This window comes from Mastacembelus armatus, chromosome 6, assembly GCF_900324485.2.
Source record: "Mastacembelus armatus chromosome 6, fMasArm1.2, whole genome shotgun sequence".
Classification (NCBI taxonomy): domain Eukaryota; kingdom Metazoa; phylum Chordata; class Actinopteri; order Synbranchiformes; family Mastacembelidae; genus Mastacembelus; species Mastacembelus armatus.
In genome coordinates this window covers 18,239,602-18,265,318 of record NC_046638.1, presented here as the reverse complement: position 1 = coordinate 18,265,318, position 25,717 = coordinate 18,239,602, and the positions used below count along the sequence as shown (strand labels likewise).

The 25,717-nt window shown below is 38.9% G+C and overlaps 1 protein-coding gene across 2 annotated transcripts in view; it reads right to left on the bottom strand.

Annotated features, from left to right (window-relative positions):
* Window positions 1-25,717, bottom strand: part of cdh13 (cadherin 13, H-cadherin (heart)) — a 365,066-nt gene that overhangs the window by 119,310 nt on the left and 220,039 nt on the right. For both annotated transcript variants that reach the window (XM_026310825.1, XM_026310826.1), the window contains exons 9-11: window positions 16,926-17,066; window positions 3,798-3,980; window positions 3,448-3,701 (exon numbers count right to left, since the gene is read on the bottom strand). In XM_026310825.1, coding sequence (XP_026166610.1) covers window positions 3,448-3,701; window positions 3,798-3,980; window positions 16,926-17,066 — 578 coding nt within the window. The remainder of the gene's footprint in view (window positions 1-3,447; window positions 3,702-3,797; window positions 3,981-16,925; window positions 17,067-25,717) is intronic.

Sequence of the window (25,717 nt, the reverse complement as noted above, 5' to 3'; positions counted from 1 at the left end):
CACAGCAAGTGTCTCTAGAGTTTGTGTGTGTGAGCTTCCTTTTACTGGGTTTAATCAGTTAAGCTGGTAATGAGGATTTTTCTGCTGAATGTATGATGAACTGCCTCCTGTAATTTGGCACTGGATGAAACGACACCTGCAATGGCACTTTTTCTTGCTTCGTTAAAGCAGCATGAAAAATATTTGATTCCCATCTTCCACTGGAATTGTAATCCTATCTATATGGTCCTGAGTCCTCTTTTGGTCAAGCTGCCTTTTCAGCAATGTCACAGATGGCAGATTTGCACAGGTTAAAGAGCACAGACACCAACTGCAATAATTAGAATTTTAAGATGACCCCAGGTAACAATAGTTCTTTGTAAGGTTTAACTGTTGAATCTAATGCATATATTTAAACACTGTGAATCAATTTAGCATTTTAGCAAATTTAGCTTTCTTTACTCTATGTCCCCTTGTGTCACCACATGCTGTTGGCAAAAATGTGCAGACCCTAGACTATTATTGAAAATATAAAGTAGGAATGAATACATCTGTTTTTCTGCATTTTTCATTCAAGTGTTAACAAATGGGTCCCTGGTCCTCACAAATATACACATACATCAATGTGTGTGTGTGCTGCACACTGAGAGCTACTGACTCTGACCAGCAAGTCAGACCAATTGTGTTCCATGTCAAATGCATTTGACCTACGCATCCCAGGGGGCAGACACACTGAGACACACATACTCACAAACAAACACACCTACACAGTTATGCAGAGACAGGCAGGGGAGGAGAGAGGACGGTAAACAGATTTTTTTTGGTTTTTTTTTGTTTTGTTTTTCATTTTGTGCACGGCCCCTATACTCTCTGTCTGTCTTTCAACATGTCTTCAACCTGTCTGCAGGTCACAGTTCTAACACTTCAGAGTCACTGTTACTGGCAAAATGTCACAGGATGAATGACAACTAATGTAGAGACCATAAAGTGGATACAGAAATGTATGCCAGAGATGAGAGGAGCATTGCAGGAAGTATCAAGATAGAAAGATGCAGATTTATGACTTGAAAGATGAGTCAGAGATGTGAAGATGATATCAACAACATGGAGCTCTCTGTGACTATACATAGATGAAACCTCACAGAGGCACTGAAGTGATCAATATAGGTTAAAACTCCACAAGCAAATTTTACAATTGTGTGTATGTGTGAAGAAACATAAACATATGCCAAACTTTTTAACCTCCTTTAACCTTAATGAGTCATATAAAAAAAAAATCATGTTGTGCTGTTTTTCTATGACACGTATCACTGTAACTTGCTTGTCTGGAAACCTTTTAGTTTGGAGCAGTGGATGTGGTAAGGCCTGGTTGCTGAAGCCCAAAAGCTGCTAAAGAATGCCTACAAGATTTTTAGCTGTGCATTGTGGCTCTACTTGAAGAAATTAGGATTGCCATCTTCGGGGTGAAAAATGAAAGGCACAACCACGAACACATGGAGAAGTGGTGTTAGCATGCTGTTTTAGTAACCAGCTCAAACCACCTCTGCACAAATAACACCTCATAAATCTGCTAGCATCGCTGTGCCCTCTTAGACTGGGTCTACAAAGGAAGCTTAGTGTGAGCAGCACATTAGTAGAACAGCAGCAGCAGTCTCACTGATCTGGCTATGTCTATGCACAATCCACTCAGACACAGTGCTGGTTTGACCAATGACCATTCTTGCAGGGCTCCCACCTCTACTCTACTCCTGCTTCGATCCAATGGACTCTCTGAAACCTGCAGTATTTCAAAATAAGGGCATGAAAAGCCCTAAAAAAATCTTTTTAAGAAAGCCCTGGACTGATTAAAATAGATGTGTATTTATTCAATTGGACTTACAGATGGAAAAACTCGGTGCAGGAACATTGCTAGCCATGGCTGGCTATGGCACTAACATTAGATATGCATTAGCTAATTAATAATACCTTACATTAAAATGTTACTTATTTAGCCTAAAGAATTAATGGTATGCTTATGAGTTGGACGAGTTGGTAGTCTAGTAGCCAGCCTAGAGATGCTAGTGACTGGCTGTCTCAGTTACATATTTGTTGGGTTACCGAGGGAAGAATGGGAGTTGCTTGCTGAACTATGGGAGTCGCTCGATGAGGAATGGGAGTTACCATTGGGTTACCAAGAGTGGGTAGCCGGCTTCTCATTTACCACTGCCGGCCTCTCAGTGACCAAATCAGTTGCCAGCCTTGACATAGATATAGCCTCTTGTGATTTCCCAGTTGTCTGAATTTTGGCACTTTCCCTGCACCATAGACATTAGCCTCTGACCTAGGGTAGGTGACCCACAGTGTTCAACAGAGAGTGTTTCTATGTCTTTTTCCAAAAGAGTCCAAGTACAAAACAAAAGCTACCCTATTAGTCAAGACTTCAAGTATTACTGACCCAGTTGTATTTTCATGTATTTTATAGACACAGGTTCTAACTGCTACGCAGCATTCAGTGGAACAAGTCTATGTTATGTAGCTTTTGATATTGAACTATGTTTTACAGTGCATAAAGCTGCATCAATAATTTGAGCAATAAAGTCACGATCTGGTGGCTTTGATTTCCCAGAGTCATTATTATCCCACATGTATTTATTTAACATTGTTTTTACATGATATATAACTGCAAGGGTGCAGAAAAAAAGCAATATAAATTGAGAATAAATTAAGCCTGAAAGCCAGTAAATGCAATGATGAGTTTTCCATCTTGTAAAAGGAGTACAGCACATGCTACAGGACTCCCTCTGGCAGCAATAGGAATCATTTTTTATTGTAGCACATAGTGAAACTAATAGCCTTCCTGTTATGATGATGGTAATATTTGAGACAGGGGCTTTTCTGTAAGAGTTAAAGTTAATGAACTGCTTCACTCTGACTTTTGTGTTAACTTGGGTGAACCGTCCTAACAGTATATTTCTTCTGCTGTAGCCTACAGAAAAAAAAAATCAGGCAAAGGGAACACTACAGGGAATGTAGGAATGAAGCAGATGGCAAACAGATGAGGAGATAAAAAGATGGAGTGATGAGGGCTCAAAAATATGAGAGGTGACAAACAAATCGAGATCTCAAAACAGCAGGAATTTGACACTAGAGAGCTAAAACTGTGTTTTTTTTTTCACATTTTGCTAAATGTGATATCACCTTGCTGCTGTAGCATCATCTGCCACTGAGAATAATGCCAACCTCGCTGACATGACAAAACTGCCCTTATATGGAAGAAAACTAAGTGCTCAGTGTTTAATGTTGCCTAACAGAATGAAACTAAATGAAAATGAGAAAGCTCATTATTGACAATGCTGTTGTGCAAATAACAGCAGATAACGTTCAATCACACAGCACAAACAAGCTCTCTCATTCTTTCTATCTTTTCTTACACACAAGACAAGCACAGTTTTGCAGCTCGATTTCAATTAGTCACACTTCAAGGCTTACCTGATGCTCTGTATCTCTAATATATCTGGATCTGTAGCATTGAGTGAGGCCACAAAGCTGCCCACAGGGATGTTTTCCATCCTGGTAACTGTCAGGGGGTCAGGGAAAAAGACCGGGCCTTCGTTGATGTCCATGACTGTGACATGTACAGTGGCTGTGGAGCTGGGGCCATAGCCAACATCAGGAACCAGAAGATCCTCATTCTCCACTCTGATGAGCAGAGTATGGAACGCCGTGGCCTCATAGTCCAGAGGCTGAATGTGTGAAAATTAGAAAAGGCAAGGTAACAGAAGGATGATTATGTTATCTACAGCAAACAGAAAAGCATTTGCAAATCTCATAATCTTTACCTTGACAACTGACAGCATCCCTTCATTATTGTCTGGGTTGGTTTGGATCTCAAAGCTCTGTGTAGGATCGCCGTTAATTATAGAGTAGATTGCTCTCCATGCTCCCGTGGCTGGATCATCTCTGTCGTCTACTGTCAGGTTGACCACCACCCCCGTCGAGCCCTCATTTACAGATGCCTCAAACTGTTAGGAGAGATAGATATAACAATATTGTCTAGGGAATAAAACAGATTAGAGAGGCTATAAAATCAGAACGGACTCAGAGACGATGGCATAGATGAAGATTTTCTATTATCATCTGATTTAGATAAGTATGTTCAGAGTGAATGTGAAATGAATTTTAGAGGTGTCACTATTGCAAGTTGGCAGAAAGATGTGAGAAAAGAATGGAGATGAACAAGTACAAATTTACTTTAGGTGTTGACAATTAAGGCAATGGTGCCTGTCTGAGTTGATAATGCTTCAACCTGATTCCAGACTCCACCTCATGAACACACAGCGACAAGAGGAAAAAGCAGAGTATGGGGAAAGATTTAAATTTTCTCACCACTTCACTACTATGGAACAATGTTATTACAAGCGGATCCGTGTTTTGCTTGCATTGTGCACATGGTGAACATGGGGGCAGTTATACACAGCTCAGCTGATGGTGACACTGTCTTCTTGAAAGATAGTGAAGACAACAACTGCAAGCTAGTAAATATGGATGTAAACAATGCAGGATATAAATAGGCAGGCACATTCTCACTTCCTCATGATTTTGCTTCCATGTGGAGCTTTTCTGAACTGCCATTCTGCATACAGCCAACTTAAGTCAACACTCCTGCTCCTAGTTTTCCCTTTAGTCCAGTCAGTTACCAGCAAGTCACACCTACTCCCTGCCAGGTTGTTGTTGGTCCTTCATGCAGTTTATGCTGTCGAGTCTAGTTTTTGCCAGCCCACGTGTTACCTGTTATGATTATGAACCTATTCCTGTACCTTCCTGTTTATCTGCTATTTACCTGCCTGCTTGCCTATAAGCATGGGCCAACTTTACATTAAGGTAACTCCACTGCACCTCCATGCCCACCTGTGCTCCACAAACCAGCCATGACAATGGTTAATAGGCTGCTCAGTCCAATGAGCCACAGTTAAATACAAGGAAAATAAATTGCCTAAACATTATTTCACCAAAGGACTGTAAACACTTGCAAGGACAAAAAGCACACAACAGTAGAAATATTGTTCACATCATCCACTGTTGATTCCTCAATGTGCATCTCATTTATTTTTCAGTGTCAATCCCAACTCACCACTCTGGTCATGGCTGGCAGCAGGCCTGAGACAGACTCCCATCAAAATATTCTGCCAGTGAAGTTTCCACCAAAGACTACACTGTGAACAGGGATACCCTTGCACAGTCTGCAGCAGGCAGAAGCAATCCTGTGAGTGCATGTCCATGTGTGTGTGTCAGGACCATTATGGTGTCAAAGCTTACAGTGTAATCTTTCAGACACAGAACACTCTGTTTAAGGATAGCGGTGGTCAAGCCTAGATTACTGTGTCTCCTGTCAGCCCACGGTATTGTTGTTTCACAGATTACCCTCTTACCGCCTTACACTGCCTGGCTCCATGCATTTATCTGAAGAGAGACAAACATTGATTTCTTCTCCATCCTTTCTTTATTCCCCTTTTTATTCATCCAAAGCTTGTTTAAAAACACTTTGAACCATTCACAGTCATTTAGGGCTCAGAGGACAGAAACACAATGTCCTTTTTGAAAATGGAAGTTATGTTTGTATCCACATGGGAATTGCTGGCCCTTTTGTCCTGCAAGGCTGTGGCAGTCTAGTACAAAAACAACATCTAAAACTTTGGAGGTTGTTGGAAACATTTTGGAAAAAAAACAGGACTCAGTGGGATGTCCTGGAATTTAAATTTATAGCTGGTTACACACTAGACAATTTTATGCCCAATGTTGGGCTCAATTTGCCCCTTCCAGTGATAATGGGGCAGTGGCCTGATTCGAGGCTTGTCTAAACCAATTGTCTAAATAATCGTCAGGTTTGTGGTGTTTATTATTTTATTGCTCCTGATCGAGTTGGAGCCTCACACGTAAATATCAAACATTTGACATTTTCAATTCCTGGTCAGGGAGGCTTAGACAGAATACCTACAACAGCCAATGAGAAGCTTACAAACATAGCAGTGCATTAGAGCACAACCTGAGCCAAATGGAGCACTGAGTCTTTTTCAGACAAGCTTGGTAAAATTATGGCAACAACACAAGTGTCTTTTTAACACATCATACAAGGCATATCACAGTAGGGTAGACAAGGAAAAGGCATGGGTCACGAAGTCACATGTGATCATGCACGTTTCTGTGAGATCTCATTGTGGAATACCCAGCATGAAATCCTCACTACAAACAGCAGGTCTGTGGTCTCCTGGTCTGTCTAGTGTGTGCGTTCAGAGGATTATGATGTTGAAAATCAATTGAAACTGTCCTTATATCTGTGGTCTCCCAAGTCTTTAAAATCTGTGAAGATTTGAAAATCATCTATTGTGCAGCCAGCCCAGGCAAAGGAGATAGGCTTTAAAAAGCCATTTTACAAATATATATATAAATATATACTATTGTGCGTCTACTGCACATAGTGAGACACAGGCAGTGTGATCAGAAACAAATGCACATCATTGGCAATCCTATGCTCATCATCCTCCTCTGGACTTCAAACTGTAGATAAGAGACAGTCAAATGCAACGTTTGTGAGCTTTCTGTCTCCCTCCCACACTCTCACACACAAATATAGTGGAGACACAGACGGTCAAGTTTGGGTTTAATCATGTGGGGCAGTCATGCGGTTGGTGAAAATGCTGTATTCTGTGTGATGTGGCCACTGGGCCCCTGCCCTGCTGCTGATAAGACTCCAATTCCACCTGGAGCACAAAGCAACCAGTCACCTGAAAGACTGGACGGAAATGACTAACTACTACGAGGCAGAGCTCCTGGCCTGAAATGACTTAAACACATTAAGAGAGAGGAGAGAGATGGCCAAAGAGGGGATGAAGAAAAGGCTCTGCCTTCAAGTTCGTTTTTATGTGTGTGTGTGTTGGCTGGTTTCTTTCTGGGACTGCGAGCCCCAGACAGAGAGCCAACTACAGTAGTGGTTCTTGCACACACCACTTTCAGAAAAAAATGACCAATGGCCAAGGGTCCCAGAAAAGGCACACACACTACAGAAAAAGCCTAAACACTGAACATACAACAAGACACACATTTATGCATGTACATTAGGATCTACATAACTGCACATAAACATATTTAGTACTCAGAACAGAGAGTTAAATGCTTAGATGGATAAAATCAAAGACTACTTTACTGCAGACATTTGAAATTCCAAGAAGTAAAAATCAGTCTGGTACTGGCTATGTGTTCCCTATTCATGCCTGAATTTTGTTTTAATAACCTGTCCCATAAACCTTCAGTGTAATGACATGCAGCCTAAAGATTAATGGGTGACAGTCAGTCATTATCGTAAAACATAAGTAAGTGTACAACTGACCTGGTAAGCACTCACCTACAGTAAATTTGCAATTTCCTGCCTGTGCCCAGAAACCTCTCATTTGAAATAAATAACTCTCTGTGTGAACAGATCCTAATGAGGGCAGCAGGTTTTCACGGCTTTAAATGAGAAACAAACCCCAAAACAGAAGCTTGCCTCAAGAGCAGTTTACAGGTTTATAATGGGGTAAATATTTATTGTACTATACTAAGAAATTCAGCTGTGATTATTGAACCAGTCATAATACTTAGAGTAGTACATTAGAATAAAATAATACAGCCATATGAACTACTTCATATTGTCTAAGTAATTTATAGTAATCATTATAAAATCCTATTGCATGAAGTTAGCATCATTGCACAGGTCAGGACACTATAGGGTGCAGAGTGGAGTGAGGAGGGATTCCACCTGGTAGCTAATGAAACCCAGTGGGTGTAGGTTTAACATTTACAAAATGCTAAATGGCATTTTGCAAATGGCAATACATTTTAGCCATGTTAGTAGCATGGGTCTAGAAATGCCAGTGTTAGTCTGACAGTCGGTTGGTCTTCCACTTTAGTTCAGATATAAATATAAGAGGGATTATCATGAAATATGGGACAGACATTTATGTGACCAAGACTGTGAAAGACCATTTTTGTGATACCCTGTCTTTCCTGTAGCGTCACTATGAGGTCAATATTTTTTAATCAAATGTCTCCACATCGCTTGCGTAATGGCTCTTGTGATAAAAAGTTCATGTTTCCCAGACTATGTATTTCAATGAGAAACCTGGAGATTTCCACTAGAACCACCATAAGAGTAACGTCTTGTTTCATCTTTCACCTTTGGAACAGACTGCCATAAAATTTGAAGACACATTCATGTCCATTTCATGAGCCACTGAACTTTGATAATTCTTTAACATTTCATCTAGAACCATCACCTAGTCAGATTGAATGTTTTTATACTAAATTAAACAAAGTTGTTAGTATTTTTGCCTTACACAGTATTGGTGTCACCACTATTTATAAGTCCAATAAGAAAAAAAGTACTACCCCAGAAAACAACTAATTGATTGTAAGTCTTCCATGTCTGACATGTCTCAAGTAGAAAAGTGGTCACCCACTCACTCGCTTGCTCTTTGAAATGTTGAATGGATGCTTTGTTTCAATGTTCAGCCTAAAACTGGTCTTCTCTCCAAATCTATTCTCCTATTATAATACAGAATCTAAAGTAGTAAACATCTGTAAGATGAAGCAAAACAGCTGCTTGATTTGTACAAACACAGGTCCTCAAAACCTTCATCTTCACACTGACAACAACATACAGTTTACCTCTTCTACAACAGATGGAAGTGCAAGAGAAGCCGAGAAAGAGATGTGAAGCTTTGGAAGAGTATACACATCTATCAGCTTTACCGAGTAACACTAAATGCGCTCTGGCTCATTAACACTACTATGGAAATTGCCTCCTATTTTTTACACAGGCTTTAATTTAGAGACCTATAAAAGGAAAGGAAAAAGAGTCAGCGAGTCAGAGACAAAAATTAGCAAGGTAAATAAAATGTGGTTGTTTTGACTGTGATACCTGCTGCTATAAGCTATCAAATATATCAATCTCCTTCTCACGGATTTACAGAAATAAACACATGCATGCACTTACAGTCAGTAAACACACATATGCACAAGCTATTCTTACACAGTGTAAACAGTGCCATAAACACATTCAAACAGAGACAAATGGAGATCATCTTATTTTTTTCTGGAAGTCTGTCAGAATGACTTATGAATATAGATGGCGACTGGGGCTGCGCTGACAGGCAATCAGATAGACAGTTGAGCAGCTGTTCATTTGTCCTAATGGAAAGTACTTTGTGACACGTCCCTGCTGCCCCAGAGATTTTCTCTGACAGGGAACACACATAGCAGCGACCATCACATTAAAACTACCGAGACAAGACTATTTTGCCTCTGAGTAGCATTTGCTCCACTGCCACATCACAGCAGGGAGGCACTGCAACTGAGGCATTTGAAGTTTGTCTTTTTGGGCGTGTTACTTACTCTCACTATCTCTTTCTAGGTTTCTCATTTTTTCTGACTGTCTCTTGGTCCATCTCAGAATTTCCACTATGCACATAAAATGGTTCTTAGAAAGCAGATTGTAAATTGTTTAGTCTAAGTGAATAAATAACATCACACTATGTGGAAAAGGTTTTCTGTTTACAGAAATCTAAAATTTACGTTACAACTTGAATCTCATCTCATAAAATGTTTAAAAGTCCTAAAACTCTGCATGATTGAGCGCTGCATCAATTTTGTTTTCCACATGCCATAATAAAAATACTAGAGTAGACATCACGGAGGGAAAAAAAGTAAAAATTTAGAAAGAAATCCCCCTGAGTTAAACAGGGATCATGTACATTTCAAGCAGCCACTTGTGTTTCCTTTATCTTCTATCAAAAGCAGCTTAACTCTCGGTAGAACGAGGTGTAGATAGACCAAAAAACTGTAAAAAGACAGTATTTCCATTGCACCAGCATGAAACTTAAATGAAATCAGCTGCACATGATCACTCATCTTCCTACAGAGATTCCTATAGAGATTTGTAACTTATCTTTGCCCCCCCCCCCTCACTTTTTACCCTTCTTCTAGATTTAATCCTGCATATAGTATGTATGCCTGTAGAGTTAATGAGCTTACCTGTGTCTTTATTAAATTTGAACTGCTTCTGTTCATGCTGTTTCCAAAGATAGATTTTTGATGAATCTGACATTCAGGAAAGCAGCTTTTCTACCTTTGCAAAACATGACAGCCCTCATATTTGCCATTGTAGCTAGTTTCAAAGAAAGGAAAAAAAAATCTTCAAGCAGTACAGGTGCTCTGTGTATTCACAGCCTGAGGACTCTCCTCTCCTCTCCTCTCCTCTCCTCTCCTCTCCTCTCCTCTCCTCTCCTCTCCTCTCCTCTCCTCTCCTCTCCTCTCCTCTCCTCTCCTGTCCTCTCATGTATATGCCATTATTAAAGGTCACTAACTTTGTGTCTTCTCTCTCCTGTAGTCCGTGCTCTCTCTCTCTCTCTTTTTGCAGGTGTCCCTGGTCCTGGAGCTGTATATTGCTGATATGCAGTTACTGGCCCCACCAACCTGCACAGTGTTTATTTGTTCATTATTGTTGTTCTTTTCTCTCTCCTCTATCCATTCACCTCATGTATTTGGCGCTATACAAATAAATTGAAATTAATTCAATTGAATAACCCCATGCTTTCAAAAGTACTGTCATTCAAGTGTTTCAGTGTTAGCTGTCTTTAGTCAATCCCTCTATGGTTAAACTGGAGATTTCCTCCCCTAGGAGTTTTGGAACTTTCCACAACACTCTAACACCTGCGGTAATTCTTGCTATGGTGCTGCAAAAGTAAGAGTTTCTGCTGTTCTTGTCAATACCACCCTCTACTGCCACATGAACGGCTGTTTGGAGACTGTCCTTGATCTCACAGCTATTCATCACATAGGTAGAAATATGTAACGATCAACTGTAAACACAATATATAAGTTTCAAGGATATTCACTTGCACTATTTTATTTTGACTACTTTAAACTTTCCAGCACAATACAGAGTTGATGTACAGTATGTGTATCTGACAAATTGTATATCACATATCTCTCAGAGGTGGATTGGAAGAAAAGAGAATCCTTGAGAATCCTGTCCAAAGGAGCTTTTTATGGCAAAAGTCTGCTGAACATTTCTTTAATTTTTCTTTTTTGCACAAGCAACAACATGATATGTCCTATTTATTGTCCCACCTGTAACTGTGGCGATAAACATTTTGTCCCATGTCTGGCTTTACTTGTTTGTCCAATCTTTTTCCCTTTGTCATTCTGAATGTTCACATTTCTTTCCCAGAGGGTCCTGCCACTGCCTTCTATACTGATGACCACGGGGCAGACGTGTGTGATGTTCATGATTTATGGTGCTGCTCTTTCCCTCCTGCTAGAGGGGAGCTTAACCAGCACAGCAAGGTATCACAAATACCTTGGCAGTGGTGAACATCAGGAATATACCTGGTAATAACCTTCATGGGTGTCTTGTTTTATGCTGCACGCTTACATGCATGAGGTAAAAAAAAAAAAAAGACTTCATTCTGTATGTGCACACTTAATACATTTTTTGATGATGAAATAACTGAGAGGATCTGGAGATGCGTGCAGACATGATTGATTGAAGTGGAATTTCAATCTTTATCCAGAGGAAACTGAAAAGGCAGATGAACAGCTAAACCTAAAATTGCAAAAGTCTCAAGGACACACCAACATATCTCACTACATCTTAGTCTAACTTATTTGTGCATTTGTGTCTGTGTGTGTCAAATAACACAACCAAAGATGCACACACACAAAAACAAGCACAATCTTTACGTGCTCCTGACACACAGTGCACAAATCCTTTCCCATCCCTACTTCTTTTTGACATAGATTTCTGGCCAGCTACGCCACCATATCAGCCAGGGTAAGCACAGCATGTATCTCAGAGGTAGTGAAGCAATCATGCAAGGCCCGAACTAATCCGTGACACCCGTTAGCCATCCCCCCAAGACAGACCAGCACTGACAGGGCCCCGCTGCCCCATGCCTGGTGCTACACCCATCACCGTGAATGTCTTTATCAGAGGGACAGATGGATTGTGGGCGAGCATATTCTCCCGGTCATCATAGAGGAGAGAGGAGAGGGAAGAAAAGCGAGGGAAAGGGAAAGCAGATGGAAAAGACAGGCACAGAGAAAGAGTGCAAAATTGAGTGAGCAAAAAGAAAAAAAAAATACAGACTGGCTGTCGGGGTGTTTGAGTGACAGGACTGATAAGGTCCATCATGGTCTTGTTATGAGGAGCAGGGGAAATAGGCACAGTCAGACATGGTGTGGAATTAGCAGGGCCAGGGAGGAGATGAGGAGAGGAGAGCAAGCGCAGAAGTGAACAAAGACGGAGATTGGGATATTCATGGATGTGTAAGAATGAAATACAGAGAGAAGGTAAGAGACGTGAAGGGCAAAAGGTGCTTGGTGTGAGAGAAGACAAGGGCATGTCACTGTCTGCGCTGATACCACCAACATCTGGTGCAAAAGTTTAACAATATCCACCAAAGTTTTTTGGTGCAAGACAGTGTAATATCAAATTCAACACAAAACACAAATCCCCGATACAGTGCAGCCCTAAGACTTAGAGTAAACACAGAGAGATCATATAACCCCAGGTGCAATTGGCTTAAGGAATTCATCAGGAGAAATATACATTTTTGTTACAGGAGCTTTTCAGATGACAGAACTACCAATGGATTCCATACCAGTTCTTTTTTCTTGTTTCCCCTCCTCATAAAAGCAGGATTAAACCCTCGGTATGAAAATTAATCAGGTCAAAGCCCAATCCCCATACCGAAGGAGCTTTGGAAGCAAAATGTAATAAATTTCCAAGTAAGAAAGGATACCTTAGCTTATGATTTTAAAAATTGAAGATAAATTACACCGAATCATCCATCCTGAAAAAGGACTTACTAAGGAGAAAAGACATGACAGCTTTTTGACATGCCGTTCTGCCAACTCTGACATCTGTTATGAAAGCTTTGATAGATTTTCTGTTCATATTTCACTATTTCTTCAGTGATTATCAGTGTAGGCTGCCATTATCTAACTTTCCACATAAAGCAGCTTCTCACTTTGGAAATGCTGCTTTAAAACTCTAAAATCTTTTTTTCTTCAAAATTATGCTTATACATACAGTTGGTTGATTATTATATACAGCTACCTAAAGCTAATGGAGGCTAATAATAATACAACAGTCCTACCCTGATATAGCTTATGATATAGCGTCATTGATATAAATAGGATTAACCAAGTAATAGAAACATGTATAATTTCAATAGCAGCCTCCATCATCATAGAGCTGAATGTGAATACTAGTTAGCCTAGCCTTCTAGCTACCACCATGCTTGAAGTGCAGTACATGACAAGTCCTAAGTACCCTTGCATATAAGAGGAGAGTCACATCATGTATGAACACTTGTAAGGCCCTGGTTCAGCATGAAAGTTAACAGTGTATCTTCCACTAACACTGGCTATTAAATGTCTGGCAACTCCTGCAAGTGGCCTGAAGATCAGATGCTGTTTCCACCTACTTGTAAAAAAACACTTTTACCTCCTACTTTATACCTTCAGAACTTTTGCCTGTGTGGATATCAACTAACTGTTAACAGTATAAAAAACTACAAATCTTTCATAATAATTATTTAAAGACAACACAAGAAAACAAGGAAAGCAGTGAGCAAGAATTGGCTTCAAGCTTGATTTATCCCATTCTTGTTAGTAAAAACAACAGAATATCTACTTATAGGCCTACATCATATACAGGAGCAGAACATTAATCCTTTTCAACGCATAAAGCTGATATATACTTGTTTTGTAATTTTTTAAAATATAATTTCAACAACTTCAGTGCATAAAGATAAATTACAGAAGAAAAGCAGACTGATCTGAGGATCTATGGAGAGGTCTACTGGTGATCCGATGAAAAGACTTCATAAGCTATGAGTACCTGTCTCTATGCATATCACTGTGGTAGGTAAGCCTGAGGAAAAACAGAGGCATGTGAGGATTATGTTTGCTGCATTCAAGCGAAATGCAAACTTACAAAATCCATGAATGAATAATAGCAAAGTAAAATCCCCTGAACATTCATTTACTTGCTTTTTTCTTTTGTTCACATGCCCTGTAACTTTCTATGTTGGACTCTTTCTCCATTATATCCTTCCCTGTGATGTTTTAAAACTTGCATCTGGTCTGCAATACGTGGTGTCTTCAGAAAAAGGTTTGTCTGAAGGAAGGGATCTTGGGAAGTTCCATAAAAAAATTAATATTTAGTTTAATAATTTATATCGTGAGAGCCACCGCCAACACACAACACACACAAGCAAAGATACTCACACTATCATGGCGGCCATCTAAGGGTTGTAGATGATTCATGGGCAGGTTCGAAGCGGTCAGGGAGAGTGGAGGGTGGAGGATTTATACATGGAGCTTAGCACCTTCAAACACTTGTTTTTTAAAAGCTCAATTTCTCCACACCGTTAAACGGATCTCTTCCCAGTGAGAAATGAGAACATTAACTGGGACATGGACATGGTGCACTCTGCACAGCCCTTCCGAGCCCTTTGAGCTGTAACATTTCACATCTGAGCTGCGCTCCTTACAAGCTCCCCTGACACCCCAATGCATCACGGGAGGGCTGTAGGCGAGGTTTGGTTGGAGCAGAGCGTGATGTGTCTCAAAACCTGACAACAGCTACAGGCGTTTCCATTAAGAACCACACACCTCAATGTTACAAATGCACCTTACGGTGTAGGCAAGGCCGTTTTTGCAGGACCTCATTCTTTTTTTTCTATTTTCTCACCTCCAGAGGTAAGAACGAATAAAGAACAAAGGAAAATGGCCATGGTAGTAGCTTTTGACAAATTCATAATGAGGTGGCACAAATAGGCAAAAGGTGCAATTTACTGTGTGCTATTTTCTGTTCTTCCTATGCATACATTTAGTTTTATAGCATAACTGGCAGGGCCCAGTTTATCCTGTTAGCTTTACACTGAAGCCTTAAGGCCTTGCTGACTAAACAAACCATCACTGAACCACAACATGTCTACTCCCACTCCTGCTCACAGGTTTCCTTATCTCGCCTCTGCACCCATATCACCCAGTATTACTGCTGTTATTACATGTCATATATGGTTTTTGCACATAATATGTACACCCTGTGATATTTATAGCAGACAATAACAGAAATATTTTCATATGAGAAAGATAAAGGTCACACTGAGTCGAATAAGTCCTTGAGTGGGTGAAAACATACATGTACATAAAAAGCTTGGGTGGGGGCAACTGGAGGTGGTGCAGATGACATCCTTTTAAAGGTGAGCTGTGTGAGAAACCCAAAGAGGAAAAAGTTTTACTCTATATAAGTAATTGGTGTAGAATATAGATTTAAGTCTGATAATCACATTAATAAAGTTCATGCTTGGTTAGTAATGGAAAGGTGAGTTCTGATCTTACAGTAACAACTGCCAAAGAACAAGGCCATTATTTAAAATAGGTTCATAAAAGAGACTGGTCTTTATTTCTAATTATCTCTGTTTTTATTAGTATATTTTACCATATTTTAAAAATCCCTCCTCCAGTTTTTTAATCTGCTCCTGTTTTAATTAGCTCTCATTATTGTTTTCTGTTAATGCAAATGCTTTATCCAAATAAAGTGGCTTTCCACAGCTATAATTTCATCAGTAAAAGAACAAAATCTTGTCATGCTCACCAGTCTGTTAATTTTAATTTCTCTCATTAACAGAAACACTGCCTTCACTCACTAATTCATAATAATTATGTTATGTTTTCTCGTCTTTTGATCAGTGTTAAGCTGCAGTAACTAAAATCTAATATTTTCTGCAAAGGTATTTTACATTAAAGGTGCAATGTGTAAGATGTGAATGACTTATCAGCATCTAGTGGTGAGATTGCAGAATTAGCGTCCCAGACACCCCACCCAACGATTTGCTGGTGCAACGGAAGCTACGATGGCAGAACCTTAAAAAAAAAACAAGATTCCCTGTCTGAAGCCATTGTTTGTTTTGTCCATTCTGGGCTACTGTAGAAACATGGCAGCACTACATGGCTGGCTCCATGAAAGGAGACCCGCTCCTTATTTAAAAGGCTCATTTTAAGATTAGGAAAATGATTGTTACATACTAATGAGAACCTATTTATGAATACTAAATTGCATTTCTGCTAAAAGATGGCTCTAAATATTATACATTGAACCTTAAAGTCTTTCTGGTGCCTCAAAAGGAAATATCCTTTGTTTCCCTGGAAGACTTGAATATGAAACATCTGCAGAAAGAAAACATCTGCAACTAAATATTGATCAAATAAACAGTACAATAGTACAATATAAATATACATAGTGACAAGTGTTAAGCTGCTGTCAAATAAACACTAACACTTCTCTCACTGCCTTGTGGTCATTTAAAGGGCCTAATCCCTCCACTGCCTGTTACTTAAGAACTGATTATAATTATTGTTATATGATAAACACTTGACATCCTGTCTTCAATCCAAATTCATGTAGCTGTGCTGCCAGAGACCAGAAACTCTCAACAATGTGACAAAAAAACCCCAAAAAACTGCTGGTAAACAGAACAGTAAAAAATTTCATTTTAATATCACATGCTTTACCAAGTCAATTAAAGTGGAACTAACTGGCAGCTTGACAGACAAAGATTTACAAGGTTCAACACATGCCTCAGTAATTCCTTTAATTAATATGAGATATTTTCCTTAAACACAAGACCTTGGTTTATGGATGCTATTGGGCAGTGTCTGCCCTGATAATGTGTCTTGAGTCCTTGACATACACCTAGTCTATCTCTAAATGACGCCAACCTCTGACCACCCTGGAGGCATAAACAAACGATTTTTTTTCACTTAATGATTGTAGAAGCTACATGTAATTAATAAATGAATTAAAAAGAAAATACACCATCCAAAAGAAGTAGTGAAAAGGAGAAAGGGATGTTCCTCACCAGCGGATGCGTGAACTCAGGGGCATGGTCATTCTTGTCTGTGATGGTGATGGTAGCCGTGGCTGTTCCTGTTAGGCCCACCTCACTTCCCGCCATGTCCTTGGCCACAATCTCTAACTCATATGTTGTGGTTGGCAGCGTCTGGAAAATAAACAAAGTGATGTAAAGTTAAAAAAGCGAAATGAGGAGGTGAAAACAAAACAGAAACATACTTGGAACAGAAAAAAACATAAAAGGTGAAAACGTTCATGAAGAAAGGAAGCAGCAGAATAATGGTGAAATTAACACTTTAGGAAAAACACTATCAAATAAGTAAGTACGCATCCAGTGCAAGTAAAATCACTTTTAACAGAATTAAAGACAACAAGAAGGTCATGGTAGATTCTGCATCAGGGAGGGCTCACATAAAAAAGTCAAAGAGTTGCAGGGAAATATTCGCAGTAATTAGCAAAGTCTGTGAATATTCGAGAATCTATTTGAAAAGCTAATCATGGAAAATCATTATTAGATGAATGATTAGCTGGGTGATTAAATTAATCCACTCAGAGGAAACGCTAACACTTATTGCCATGTTTTACATTACTGTAAGAGCCTTTAACAAAGCTTGAAGGGCCTTATAATGGCCCACTAGAGGTTTGAAAATACCAAAAAATTTGCTACATAAGGCTGAATCAAACACTGTAAATACTATATATGCCCTCACACTCATATTTCAGTGTTTAAAGTAGTAAACAAAACTCTTGCCACATCTGTAGGGAAAGATCAAAAATCCACATTTTGAATTCCATGTACTTTAAGAAGAGGCTTCTAAATCTTGCCTGAAAATGCAAATATTTTTCTTTGACATATTCTGTAAAGTCACAGCAGTCATTCATGGATGTTGCCTTTATTGTGTTGACAAATATTTGTAGTTATTTTAATTTGTGGGAGTCTGTCAAGTTTTGGAGATAGAAGAATGAGTTGAGAATTAATGTAACCCAGCTGAACCCATGTTACTTCATGCGTAAAATATAATTAAGTGTAATGATTCTACATTCCTACACAAGGATCCATCCTTGATTATAATGTAGCTTTCCCAAAGCTGCAGTGCAAACCTTCAAATTAGATATGTAATCCATTTACTGGGCTATTCATAATCTATATAGCAGCTCGAAAAATATAGCTTATATATTCAGAAAGAGGATGGCATTCCTAATGATCGCAGCAGCAATAATCATTAGTTGCCATAACTCATGCCTAATAGAAGTGTTGATTTCGGTGTATAAATAACAGGAGGTAGGGGCTGGTAAATCCAACATTTATTTATCTGCTGCAGTGTTTTCTCCCTACTGGGGGTGTTAACTGTCACATGCTTAATGAACTTCATCCATCTGTCTCACTGAAAATGCTTCTGGAGTATTGTAGATTCACCTCTGAGAGCATGTACTGTATACCCTCTGATCTCACTCACACACACACACACACACACACACACACATTCTGCTATTTACATTTTAAATAATAATAATAATAATATAAAATACAAATCACCTAAACATTACATGAATTCACTTCTTTTACATTTCCTTTTGCATTTACATTTCACTTTTGTTTTTTGCAACCATAAAGAGAATACTATTTTATATAAATACAGGGGACTTTTCATTAGGCTTTGGTTTACCACACTAACTAAAGTTCCTATAAGAGGGCATTTATAGGCAAACGTATGGTGGCTGCACTGTCTGAGGCAGGTTTATGGTGTTGTTACAACAGATGAAAGTGGTTATAAGCTAGTGAAAGAGTCACTTCAGACTCATGTCATTCTGACATTACATGGCTGCATTTAAGCAAGAAAAGAGGATTTAAGCAATAAAACAATAATTAATTTGATTTCAAGTTGTATTTTTTATGCTTTCATTCATATGGCGATGATGAGAGTATTAACACTCCTTGGGTTTTTATACTCATGGATAGTCAACCTGATTATTATTGATAAAACTGTTTACTGACAAACACTGATGACCCACTATCATCTCATGCTGTACACAAATCCTCAGCTTTGCTCAGTGTCAAACTAAGTAATAATGCCAGTTGTCATTATGTGTGTGTGTGTGAGTGTTTTGCTTGTTCTCGTCATAGATGTTGCTTTAATCAATTTCATCTCAGACAGGAAAAGGGAGATCAAATGGTCGATGGCCAGACACCTTATGGCTCACTTTAATGATCACATCAACTAGATGTTATACAGTGAAATCCTCCTTCCTCCAATGACATATAGAGGTCAGGGTCGACACGATGTGTTTATGGCCAAAATCCTGTGTGTACCACCCTAATCTGTGATTCTAAAAGCAGTATGATCTAGAGTAGAATTTTGAATTTAAAAGGTGAGCTTCTTATTTTGTTTACACAGAATTCAGCAAGTTAGATGCATCAATACATAAAACTCAAATGTCAAATCACCTATAATAAAAAACAGCAGTATTTAAATTCTTTTGACTGCCTGGTTTTATTTACAAGTGATTTTATATCCAGTGGAAATTACCAGGCTAGTGGCTACTGTCATAAATGCAATCCACTGAAGCAGCTGCTCCAGGGGAGATTGTGGAAAGAGCAAGACAATAAACAGGTGTTTCTATCAATAGTTTGTCACACATCATAGGTGACGGGGGTGTCCCTCAAAACCAGCTCCTGCTTGATCAAACACTATGCAGGCAGATGGTGCTCCACGGACCTGTGAGTTTATTAAACCCATGCACACAATCACACATAAATACACAAACACATGCCGACTCTAAGACACACACACAAACACACAACACCAGCACACAGGCGTACACTTTTGCCCTCCAGCTGGAGAAGAGCAGGGCTCTGGGATACCTGCAGTCTCACTGGTGTCTAAACACATTGAGCGTGGCCTCCTCTGGCAACTGACAACGTCTTAATGAGTATTTCCTAAGTCTCAACTCAATTATAAACTCCCTGGCAGTACCTGGCCAAGAAAAGATGTTCACATTCACTCTGGGCTAAAGTAACAGCAATGGGGAATTTTTCCTCCAGGTGCCAGAAAACTTCTGCTGGTGTTGATTGAGATACTCCTCTCAGGCAGCCCCTCCATTTTTCAGCTTCTTGTTAATTTGTCTGGAAACACTTGATTAAACTTTCTAGTCCATGGAAACTTACTTTTTACACATTTCTCCTGGGGTATAGTATACAAAATCAAATGAACGGCGCCAAGTATATAACAAGGTTGTGCTCTCTCTTCCTCTTTCTCTCCACACAGTGATTGTTAAATATTTTTCAAGTAACTGGGTCCCAGTGAGACACTTAAGACCAACTGAATAGTCCAGCAGGGATCAATATTATTGCTTCACAATCAATCACATCATGATTAAATTCATATTGTGTTGGTTTTATTAAATGGTTGGGTCTAAATGAATAGTTAGAGAAAAGCTGCAATAAAAATCTAATAGCATGATTTACTGAGTGCTCTTTTTAAATGTATGAAGAGTTCACAGGGTCCACCACATTAAGAGTGGAACATATTTAGATGCATGAAAACATGCTCACAATGACAATGCAAACATTCATTCTTATAATAATTATCATATTCAACATATAAGTTTAGCATGTAAACATACAGACATTTTATAATTAGTATCAAACACAAAATACTGTTAAGACTGGTGAGAATGTCTTTAAGGTTTAAGAATGTCTACAAAAAGGTACCACTGCTGGTATTAACTCACTAAAGGCCACATAACCTTTATCAAGTCAAAGCAATTTTGCTTCATTGAGAACAAGAGTGATCTTTGACGAACTCTTAAACTATCACAGGGACAGGTGAATGTCAGAGTGAAAAAGAGCGGCGTATCCACTTGAAGAATAGCGCTGCTTTCTTTCCAATGTACAGGATAATTTTCTTTGTAAAACATAAGGGGGAGAAAAACTTGGAAGCCACAAGTGATTTCACTGAGCGATTGTGTTTGTGAAAGCTGATGTGAAACAGAACAAAGCGCTAATGAAGTCGAGCGTACCAAATGATATGACAGGCCTTGTTTCAGAGACATCTGATCTTAGAATGACATTTCAGACCGTCACATTCTGCCTTGAATGGATTTCATCAAAGCCCCTCGAGTAAGAGCTGATCCCTGGCACAAAGCGAAGAGAAAGAAGAGGATGAGCGTAAGAGAAGGAGAGAGAGGGATAAGTGAGGGAAGGAAGGGAACAGAATGAGAGAGAAAGAGAACGCCCTGACATCTGAGACACCACATTAACTCTCTGAATAGGTGTGATATTATAATCAAATTGGCAGTGGGTTCTTTGTTCTCCTCTGGCCCTTCACTCAAGCTCACTCTCAGGACCAAACCACTGGCTATTCTCTTCAGGTCTCTTTTCAAATGCTTAGAGAAATTATGACAGACATAAAAAGGCATAAATCCATTCAGAGTTATATGAAAACCCACTGGTGACAGTATTTCTACAGGAGCAACATTATTTCTACCTCCCTTCCTTTTTTTCTTATGGAAAGCTCTTTTTTGCTCAAATTCAGACACTTTCTTTTGTCCTTGGTATTGAAAAGAAAGTCTCATTGCATGACTACTAAACTGTGTACTCTAAAGCCCCCACAATAAATCTGTTGCATTTTTAACTGAGTTTTGTTTTCATTTGTGTAGAAGTTTGCTTTGGGGTGTGCATATGCATTTAAGTGCAGGAAGTGCACTTTGTTATTAAAATGCATCAATGGAAATCATTTTCTTCTGGTGTTTCCATTCATCATGATAAGAGCCCATTCATACGGTATTTGACTCTGATCCTGTGATGTGTGGGAACCGCTCCAGTAGTATTAATGAAGCTTTAGCAGAGAAAGCATCAACTGACCTGTCAGCATCACTCCATCAAGAGCAGAGACAGCTGCAAACCAGGCAACCGGCGTGCAAACAGATTTACCAGGCTGGAGTGAGAAACAGCTCTGCTTTGACCTCAATGCAATATCATGCTCACAATGACAAGGCAATAGACATCATTTGAGCTCCACTAGCATGGCTTAACCAACATATTGATACGAGATTGAATGAGTATTGCACAGCTTTAATATTCAGTCATTTAAACTTTTTGACCTTAAATATAATGTTCCTTTTGCCAAATGATGCAGATCATAGATCAGCTGCAGTGAAACCAAACTTCAGGAAGGTGGGAATCGGGTTCACTACTAGGCTTTTCCTTTTAGAGAGGCTCAACTCTGCAGTGCACAGCAGGTGTGTGTGGGTGTGTGGTGTATGTAACTGTGGGTGAGGGCAGAAGCTTACACAAAACTTATAACTCCAAGTACTCTAATCATAGTGGGTGTGTTTTGCAGACATTTTCAATTGCTGCTGATGCTATCGTGTCAGTGTAAAAGAGAGATTTAATATTTCATTTAGTAATAGATAGATATTAATACAATATTTCGTATACCAGTAATTAGATTCCAACTCACTATCTCTTTCAAACACTTCAGCTCAACGTCACCTCAACCGGCTGCTCACAGCCTTTTGCACTCCACCTCCACAGACATATGATTAATCATGATGACAATAGTTAATTACAGTAGGATGGCAGCCACGTGACGCCTTATCTGGGCAACTGCAACCAACGCAAATGATCTATTTCTTTCATCAGCCTCTTAAGCATAGTTAGCATTCACCCAGAGGAAAGAGCAGGAGAAACATGGGGCTGATAGTGGGAGGGTGACACTTTGATAACAGTGTTATTAAGTACTTTTTTCTCCCTCTCTTCTCTTCTCTACAACTCAAAACAGATATTGATAGTTGCTGCACTGTGATGAATCAAAACAACTCAATGAGATGACTAAAATGCATAAAAATAAACAGTAACTTTGACATTTAGCAGAATGCATATCGTAAGACAAGAATGAATAATAATAATAATAAACTTTTATTAGCCAATTAATGCATTTCAACAGAGTCACTGACAGGGACGGCAAGTGCAGTTTCGATTTTGACACAGAGCCTTCAAATGGAACTCAAAAAAATATTAAAACAAAATTAATAGGACATTAATTATTTTGAAGTCTGCAGTGTGCCGAACAGGAGAAGCTTGATGTAAAAGGCTGCTGACTGTGAAATGCCCTAAGGCCCCTGTCCTCATGTGACATCAAAAATTCGTTTTCTGTTTTCTCAGGAATAGTAATTTATTTGCCTTTATCCACATGCCTGTTTTCTCAGAGGGTTGTAATATTTTCATGGACTTGAAAGATTTTCAACCAAATGTTTTCTTTTGTTGCAATCTGATTCTTCTTTTTTCATATTTTCTTTTCTTTCTTTGATTTGTATTTAAAACACTGTGTTGGCAAGTAGCCTCAAGTATACTCCCTGCACACACACCATGTTTCTGCTGACTCTAATAAGGCATTTTGTTGTGAAAAGTTCCATATGAAGTAATACTATCAATAAATGATTAGGTTGTGTGTTGAGATCTTCTACAATTGTACAATGGAGAAACCTGCACCTGTTTAGCATACAAATTTTTATATGCATCATTTACTACTCAGGGTTTACTTCATCTCATAGAATTCATTCACTATTATCTTCAGCCTCCATCATTTACATCTAACCTCACTGCATACAAATGACAGGACAGATAATAAACTATAATAATGAGCTTTGCTGATCTAACCTTAATGCTGAACACATGATGCACCATCACACTGAAGGTGTAAATCACTGGTGCATGATTCTGTTTTCTTGGCTCTATAAAATCCATCTATCACAACCAGAGCTATGCCATCTATCCTCCTGGCAACATCACTGTGCTAACAAAAACTGATAGATGACACAGCGATGGTCAAGCATTTTCCTGCAGATACTTCTGTGAAAAATGTTGACTATAATCGCTATAATGGGGTGATAATGGACAAATCTTGTGTATAATATGGCTGAAAGCTTTTGATTTAAAAAAAAAAAAAGTATTACTTAATTATCAGTATTACTGCAGCGTGCTTCAACTTGTCAATTACAAACCATATTTGTTGGTGTGCAGACAGCTCTAAAGAACAGAAGACTTTATAAATATTGTATGAAGCACAGAACAGATGCAGTAGAATTGATGTCACCTGGAACACATGAAGGGAACTTTCAAATAACAAATTTAATACACAGCTTTGAATTAATAAAGACTCTCTTGGGGATACTAATAGTGTAACTATATTACAGTAATAGTTTTTTTTTAAACACACAAGTGGTGCATAAACCAAGGTCCTGTCTGAATTCACATTGTCCATTTTGGCATTATTTATAATTATTACTTCTCCAAAAGATTTGATTTCCAAGCAGAGTAAGGATAAGGGTAAAAATGCACAAGTACAAGTAAAGTACCACTTTTAAAGATAGACTGCTGATGCCTCCACTTTGTATCAGGAACAGTCGAAAGACAACATGCCAGACTTCTCTGATCAGTACTGTTTAGTGTAGTGGGGCAGTACGAAATTCAGTACTAACCTTCTTTGTAGTTAGAATTGTTTTTATTATTACAAAAAACAGCCATGACAAACTAAAATGCCAAACAATGGATGCTGGCAAACTGGCCATAATGCTAACCTTTTTTTTTTTTTTTTTTTTTTTTTTTAGAAACTTCATTTAGTGAGAGTATTTGATCTAAAAATAAATGTTGCATTGATGCTCCACTAAATTCCTGTCTGACATTTCACTGTGTACACAAAGGAGTAAGTGAAATACCTTCTTTTAAATGGCACAGCTTTTTCAAGATTCTCTTTTAAATAACTTAAAAAGCATCAATGATAATAATAAGATGTGGTCATATGTGGTCATATCCACATCTGCTGCATATCACCAGTCTTTTGCACTGTGGGACAGTATGTAGTTTCTATAGAACCTGAAACTGGCTTGACAAAATAAAAAAAGACCCCAGTATCACCTCATATTTTCCATTTTACTGTGTGAAAAATTAAACATGTAAATGGACTAAAATTCAAAATGGGTGAAACATCATTCCAAGCATTTGACAGAGTGCAATTTCTAATATTTTTTCAGGAAGGCAGTCCAAGACATAAAGACACAAGTTAATCATCATAAATGTCTTTCTTTCTTGAGAGATGCTGTAAAACAAACAAATGTCCCTGCACCTCAGCTCCTGATATTTAGTTAGACCTATCTGTCTATGCACAGTCCACTGATCAGTGAAGTGACACAAACAGGAAGGTTTGGAGTCTCTTGCAAATTATAACATGTTAATTACCGTACATAATGGAAGGCTTGTTATGCTGGCACTTAAGACAGGACTATGGCATATTGTCACTAAGAAACCAGTCTATATCTGCAAAGATCTCATGGCTTGGCACAGATTCAGAAGCACAGAAATGTGTGTCCTGTTGCCCTAATGGAACGTAGTGTCCTGTCCAGTTTGCTTTAGCTGCCCTGCAGAATGATGCAGCCTTAGTCTTTTGCAACAAGCAGCTCTGCTTTCTCTTTGCATATTACATCTGTGACGCACACACTGGCAGTCATTGTTAGGTTCTGTTTGTTTTGCCCTTTTCCACACATAACGTAGAAATACCTGGTTATTTGGTTGCAGTTTAAATATACCTATGTATTTGTAGTATCTGCCAGAGACTAATGTGTATCCTGTGCCCTATGGAGACATCAAAGGAAGCAATCACTGATTGTCTTGTCCATGTTTTACTCAATTTCGTCTCTGAAGCAGTGAGGCCCACTTTTCAAAAGGACTGTCTTGAGCTCATGTGGGTGGGAGTGGGAAGGATAAAAGCACAAAATGTGCTGTTTTTATTTATTTATTTA